The sequence below is a fragment of the Xenia sp. Carnegie-2017 genome, unplaced genomic scaffold (genome assembly GCF_021976095.1).
Source record: "Xenia sp. Carnegie-2017 unplaced genomic scaffold, XeniaSp_v1 HiC_scaffold_16, whole genome shotgun sequence".
Classification (NCBI taxonomy): domain Eukaryota; kingdom Metazoa; phylum Cnidaria; class Anthozoa; order Malacalcyonacea; family Xeniidae; genus Xenia; species Xenia sp. Carnegie-2017.
In genome coordinates, this window is record NW_025813469.1 from 7,440,677 (window position 1) to 7,447,946 (window position 7,270).

General features: G+C 35.4%; 1 protein-coding gene across 1 annotated transcript; it reads right to left on the minus strand.

The window, feature by feature from the left end:
* Positions 1–60: 60 nt before the first annotated feature.
* On the minus strand, positions 61–6,646 carry LOC124437394. Its single transcript, XM_046987371.1, has 9 exons — positions 6,513–6,646; positions 6,200–6,355; positions 5,921–6,009; positions 4,633–4,680; positions 4,014–4,133; positions 3,555–3,610; positions 3,403–3,488; positions 2,933–3,005; positions 61–945 (listed from the first exon to the last, which is right to left on the minus strand). Exons 1-9 carry the CDS (start codon positions 6,534–6,536, stop codon positions 107–109), a joined length of 1,491 nt encoding a protein of 496 aa, XP_046843327.1. The 5' UTR covers positions 6,537–6,646; the 3' UTR covers positions 61–106.
* Positions 6,647–7,270: the final 624 nt, after the last annotated feature.

A 7,270-nucleotide genomic window follows, 5' to 3' on the forward strand; every position in this document is an offset into this window, starting at 1 on the left:
ATTGGGTAGTCGATTAAAATTATTGCATCCTTTATTATACTGTTGATCATAACTTATTTCTCCCTGTATAGACTTTTGACACATTTGCGCATGACCAGAGTGTTGACTAAAGCTGTTGGTCCCTGAAAGGATTGTTGTCCAAGTCCAGGTTGTTGAAGATTGATGGTTGTCTAAACCCGCTTTGTTCCCTAATAGACTGCTGATCTACACCAGTTTCACTGTAATTTGATCGTCGACCAAAACCAGTTTCTTCTAAATTTGGATGAGGTCTCGAACAAGTTTCTCCTTGATTGGATGGTGATCTCTGATTGGATGGATAAAAATGATCGCCAGGAAACTGGCTAGTATTCAATGCATTTTCCATGCGACCAAAACTAGACGTTGCATTTGGCGAGGCTTTAGTGGACACATTACGGAAATCACGCGAGACATTGCTCAACGATAGATCATTAGGAGCATTGTAAGCTTTGTCTTGGGAGTTTAATCGACGAGTATTAGGGAAGGTTTTGAGATTTTGATTGTTTGAATAACTAATGAAAGGAATTTGTTTATTGGGAGATATTTCTTGACACGATTCTGACCCAGGGGACTGTGAACTATATCTGTAGTACTGGTCATTCGAAGTAGGTGAAGACACGCTTTTACTGGATAATGCGATGCCTTGCTGACCATAAATTCCGCTTCGAGAATGCTTGCGATTAGATTGCCTGTTGTATTGTTTGAATTTTGTTGGAGATATTTCGTAAGCACTACCATCGCTATCTTCTGACCAATTTAATGGTTGATATCTACTCGTTCCATTCTTCCTTTCGGACTGCTTACATTCGCCGACATCGCTCGCTTCCGAGATGCTTTCGCGTTCAATCGAAGTGTGATATTTCTCTCGCATCACTCTGAGATCTTTCGCAAATTCGTCGTCATCATGGTTCAAAACACGACCTTTTTCTGAAACATACGTAACATCGCACATCAAATGCATATCATTTGAGCTCGATTCAAGACCATTTTTCTAACATATTACAAAATTTTGTTTTTGTTAACGACATGCTTTTTTTGAGACTTTAGAGAGTTTTAGTTTCGGGTTAACGGCAAACGGTAAAAAGTCACGTGATCATGGCTTTGCAGTTAATTGTTTTGGTTTAAGCGGCAAGAGACAGGTGGGGGATTTACAGCAGGATTTTAGTACATTTAATGAATACTACATGAAAATGCCTTTTATTGACGAACTGTTAAACAAAACATGAAATTTAGCTCGGGACAATGCGAATTGTAAAATACAAATGCCAAACTTCATGCTGAAATCAGTTTTTCGAAACGGCAAGCGAGTAGTTGAGGTTTCCCGTTTACCGTAAATAACAAACTAAATTTCTATTCATGAGTTGAACACATTTAAAAAATATCCAAGTTGATTTTACACATTACAAACATTAAATTTCTGTGATTTCCTTAAGTTATTCTACTTCCCATTGACTGACCCAATTGCTGTGAATCAGAGCGGAAGTGTTGGTGTCGGAGTTGAGGTGAAAACAAAAACTCAATAAGTGAGATTTTCGTAAACATTTAACTAAATAAATGTCCAAACTCAAACAAAAAATAAAGCAAACAAAGTTATTGTCAACGGAAAAAAGTTAAAACTTTCACTATAGCAACTCTGAAACAAGCCGTTCAAAGCAAATATTGCAAACTTGGCTGTTTAAAAAAATGAAAAACCAGTCAATATTTGTGTCACCACAAGGAAAAATGGCCTACACCTGTTGCAATATCTTCTTTATCTTGTCCTACATCATCAATGATGTCAAAGGGACTTTTTTGGCGGGAGCAATAGTTTATGAGAAACAGTGTATGGTCCACTATGTTCTAACAAGAGCCGGAGCGTTTTTTAAGAAGAAGCCAGACTTTTTTATCCGAAGGTCGAGTTTTAGAAGCTGGAGCTGGAGGTGATCAAGAGTTCGCAAATACTTGTCAAACCGATCCCTTACTCATTAGCGAGGCCATTCCGCAAGGTTGTGTCCTGCTTTATCAATTAACATTTTCACTAATCATTTTTGTGGACATTTGTTGTTTTGAAAGTAAGTGAAACGAGAGAAATAGTTTCTATTCGCTTTCGCTTAACAAAATATTGAGAGAAAAAGAGACAAAATTCAGCATTTCAAGACTAATTATACGGAATGGCTACACCACAGTTTCGTCTCTACGAATTTCCTGGACGATAAAAAAGAAGTATCGACCTGCATGCAAACATTTCAAAACTATTTCTACGATGTGTCAATTATAATACGTGTGTCTATTTTAGTCCAAATTAGGATTATTGGTAGTAGTATGTCATGTATTTTCCACATACTTTTTCATGACAAAGTTTACAGAGTGTGACACTAAGTTAATCAAAAGGAACTTAGGCCTGTTTCAAACGTCAAATTTTGCATGCGTCGAATGCAATTATTACACGACGTCTTCGCTTTATCTCGTTCCAGTTGTGAGTAAAACGCGAGAGCCAAATTGTATTCGACACATGCAAAATTCAGGGTTTGAAACGACGTCGCACTTTCGTCGCATAATGCGACCAAACCGGTAGAATTTAAAGTTAAGGTCGACCTCAATAAAAGCAGTCGAATTTAAATGTTTCATACGCAAATTTTGCATGCACTTAATTCAAACTATTTTATTCGACACGTGAAAAATACGACGTTTGAAACAGGCCTTAGCAAATTTCAATTTTCATAGGTCACGCACGTGACGCAGCGCATTTGCCTTTGTAACTCTGAGGAGGAAAGTGAAAAAACCATAAAGGCACATGTTTTCATATAAAGTTCCCGAAGACACAATACGTATGCAATACTTTGTGAGGTCTTAATTATTGTCTACGCTTGGAGCCGGAAATAACAACAAAATTACAGCACGAATATCATGTAGGTGACGGGGATCACCCTCTTACCTCTCTTTGGATCTTCAATAGACTTTGTTACAACAGCATAATCCTGGTTGACAAGCTCATCATTTATACAGAACTACAAAAATATTGATTATCGCTAAAATTACACAATGTAGCTAGGCTTTTATACTGAAAATGCCTGCGATCAACTGCGCTTAGTTTACTTAGGGCGAGTGATAGAGCAAACCCACCCCAAACCCACTTAAAGCCCTTTACTTGTGAGGTGAGGATTGGATTAGATTAACAGGATCCGTAAGAAAACTTTTTTGACATGAAGACTGGATCAGATCAACAAGATCAGTAATAAAACACTTGTGACATGAAAACTGGATTAGATCAACAGAATCCGTACCAAAACATTTGTAAAATGAAGATTGGATTAGATCAACAGGACCCGATTACACGAAAAACTTGATTTAAAAGCAGAATGAAAGTGGATAAAATAAAAGCTGAACCTGAGATATCATACTGACCATTTGTTCTGAATCCGTTGCAAACAACGTCACGTGATGAATACCGTCATTGTCCACCTGTTTTACATCCACCTGAAGGAGACAATCTGAAGAGATGACAGAGATAAGCTGTGACGTCCGTTTATTGTCAAAATTATCACTTAATAGCCTACTTTTGATTTTGTTTTTCATCCACTCCGTCGCAGACAAATCCCACAAGTCTCCGGGGCTAAAATGATCATATTAATTAGCAAGTTTATCAAGAAACATTTGCAGTTTCTTTATAACACAGCATTCTGAATTTGATTAGAATATTTCAATACTTTTTCATGCCATGAATGAATGAATTAATTAATAAATGAATGAAAAAATCTTTATTTCGACAACTCAATCAAAGTTGATTTCGACAATTGCATGTTTTTGTACAAATACAATTATGTACAATGGCAAATCAAAAAGGAGTAAAATAAGCTTTCCATAGAGCTAAAAGGAAGGCTTACGTGTTTACAAAGTTTATACTAAATCATGAAATGCAAGTATGAATAGAATTTGCAAACTCTTTATACCACAGACCTCTGGATATGTATGTATGACAACAGGCAAAAAAGTTTGAAAATTTTACTAAAATGTACCGTTTCTGAGTGGTAAGATCAAAGTAGGACGTCACCATTGTCAGAGGTTTCACTTCAAACAAAAAACACTCCATTGTTTGATGTGGAACGTTGAGAAATTCTTTAGGGATTTCTTGAACCCTGATAATTTCATACATAAAAAGCAATTCAAACACAAAGAAATGGTGCAGAGAGAGAAGTCATCTTTGCTGGTGATATGGGGTGGATATTTTAAAGAGGGAGACATTTATAGTGATGGTGAAACATTTATAGTGACGGTGAAACATCTATAGTGATGGTGAAGCATTTATAGTGATGGTGAAACATCTATAGTGATGGTGAAACATCTATAGTGATGGTGGATGCATTTATAGTGATGGTGAAGCATTTATAGTGATGGTGGATGCATTTATAGTGATGGTGGATGCATTTATAGTGATGGTGAAGCATTTATAGTGATGGTGGATGCATTTATAGTGATGGTGGATGCATTTATAATGATGGTGGATGCATTTATAGTGATGGTGGATGCATTTATAGTGATGGTGGATGCATTTATAGTGATGGTGAAGATGGGACATTTATGTTGTTGGGAAAATTCATGGATAGCATAAGGTAGGGTAGGGGCATTTATGCTCACCAAATTCCAGGAACAAAGGTCCTTTCACCAACATCAACGAGAAGAACTCTAGAATTTGAGAGCAATCAGAATATAAATTAGTAAAGCAATGAAGTTTTAGGGTAAGCACTCAAGCTTTTAAATAAAAATTGTAACTGTTTCTTCTATTATAAAATAAACAAGCCTTAAGAGGCTAAAGGAAAGACAATGTTATACTGAAAAAAATAAACACATCAAACTACAGTGGAAACATTTAAGAGTGTCATGGTAAAAAAAATAAATAAATAATATGACATCAATAAAGAGCATCATACTGTATCAAAAAAAAATACACATCAAACCACAGTAGAATAATTAAGACAAAAAAGCTGACTTAAAAAAAAAAACTCAAGCTAACACTCGCCCATTGTACACTTTATAAGAAAATAATCAGTGATATGATTTCAATTAGGATGTTGTTTTCCACAACAAGTTTCTTAAATTATCTAATTTCTGTTATAGTTTTTACTATAGTTTTTATTACATTGTTATCATCATATAATGATGACTCATCCACCGTAGGAGTAGCTAGTGAACAATGCATTTCAGCAGACAAACTCATTAAGTGTCATCAGCTTCCAAAATGCAAACATACGAACTTGCTTATTGAGATCGGGTTTAAGTTTGTTAATGTGTAAAGCTTCTTTAATTCTGAGGTTGGAAGAATAATTGTCAGTGTCGATAATTGTAAAGAAGTTGTTGGTGTAACTTTATAAAAAATTCTTCAAAAGCTAACACACTTTCATCACACAAAGTTCACTCATCTTTAATCTTATAAATCTACAACAGCATGAGCCTTTGGAAAATCTTCACCCCTTACGTCAAATGACAATTAATGTGCTCTTGGATTTAAATTTGTTATTACTTTCATTGACCATGTAAACAGGGAGATTTCTTTAATTGGGGACTTCACGAAGGGGATATTAGTAAGGTGGCCATATTAAATGGTTAACTATATTATAAAATAAATTAAAGTAAATGGTTTGAACCAGGGAGTATTTTTACATGTCTGTAGATGTAGATTGTCCAGGTTAGTATAGTCCTGAGAAGGACTGTTTGTTGTTTGACTGGCGTTTGACAACCTTAGCGGTAGTCCTCTTCAGAGTCAAAATGATAACTACCGCTAAGGTTGTCGAAATGTCAGTCAACAACAACAAAAACAGCCCTTCTTAAAACTATACTAACCTGGACGATCTACATCTACAAACATGTAATAAAATAAATTGCTACACTAATACAAAAAAGTTACTCTAAAATAAGAATGTCATACCGAACTTGAGGGCCATTCATAGTATGAAAAACACCAAGAACTTTCCCACGATACCAGCATCGGTCAGAAGTCCTCTTCACTAAGCATGTCTATATTCAAAAAAGCAGCACCATTTTAAATGAAACATAAAAAATTCAATGTAAAGAACGAAGTTTAAAGAACGAAGTTTAAAGAACGAGGCATATTATATAAGTGGATAGTGAGTGGACGGGTATTCTATAATCTTGCCGATTTGACAATACAAAGCATTGATTACAGCTCAAAATAATCGCCACATACTATTCCCTTCTTCGGTATAACGGAGCTCTGATTGCCAGGTACATCTTCAAACTTTGCACAATAATCGTTGATCTTTCCGTTCAATGTGAAGTATTTTTCTGCCTCGGTTGTATTTCGTAAAGAAGGCTTACACCAGAAGTGGCCTGCGTCCACTATCTATGGTAATAGGATAACTACAATATCAAGCAATCACACAAACAAACATGTGGACCAAAAGAAAGTAGAAAGTCGAGTTCCTAGCAAATTATTAAATTAATGATTATTATATTGACAAGAGGAACACAAACTCGTTCAAAACGCTAACTACACAAACCTTGTAGATCTCAACCTCCAGCATATTGGCACAATTCAGAGTAAATTAGCGGAAAATACAGAAAAAATTACATTTTTTTGAAAAAATATTGCAATATTCGTCTCCAACACAATACACGTGTGGAGAGGGCACGCTTCCACTTTTAGGCGTACTTCATTTAGGATCGAGATAAGGAGATTTTATTTGATTAATCACGTGGCTCGAACGCACTTTATGCTAATTAGTAATAAATCAAAGACTAGAGCAATATTACTTTGTACATAATGTATCCATATATAATGAAAGTATTCATGTATATCTACAAGTATATTCGTGTTAAAGATGCCAATCAATGCAACTTAAAGCTATGCACAATGCAGGCCAATGTTGGAAATTTTTATTGTTGTGACTTATGAGTAAACGGTTCAATTGAAGATAAGAAAGATGAGTATGACCTCGGTAATGGTGTCTTGTCTTTCCCAGACAAGAAAACCCTAAAATGAATTAATTAATCCCCCTTCCCAAAACCCCAAAATGAGAATAAAACAAACACATTTTCTTCGAATAAGATCACGAAAATGTCAACTCGCCCTCGCAAAATCAAGAAACATCGAGCCGACTGAACAGATAAGGTCAATAGACTAATGGAATTTAATCTTTTTAATAAAATATTTCCAAATTTATTTCAAATAACTTTATCGCATTGATCTGGCCTATTTTCTTGTCATTCAAAAACGTTTAAATGCTCCATCCTTGACATTATCGCTCCAAAACAATCT

Excerpts from the sequence above, each read along its gene's own strand:
- LOC124437394 (XM_046987371.1), bottom strand. The coding sequence starts at position 6,536 with ATGCTGGAGGTTGAGATCTACAAG. Across the intron at positions 6,356-6,512 it reads TGGAGGTTGAGATCTACAAG|ATAGTGGACGCAGGCCACTT; the intron begins GTTTGTGTAGTT and ends CTATTACCATAG. Across the intron at positions 4,681-5,920 it reads ATGAATGGCCCTCAAGTTCG|AGTTCTTCTCGTTGATGTTG; the intron begins GTATGACATTCT and ends CTCAAATTCTAG.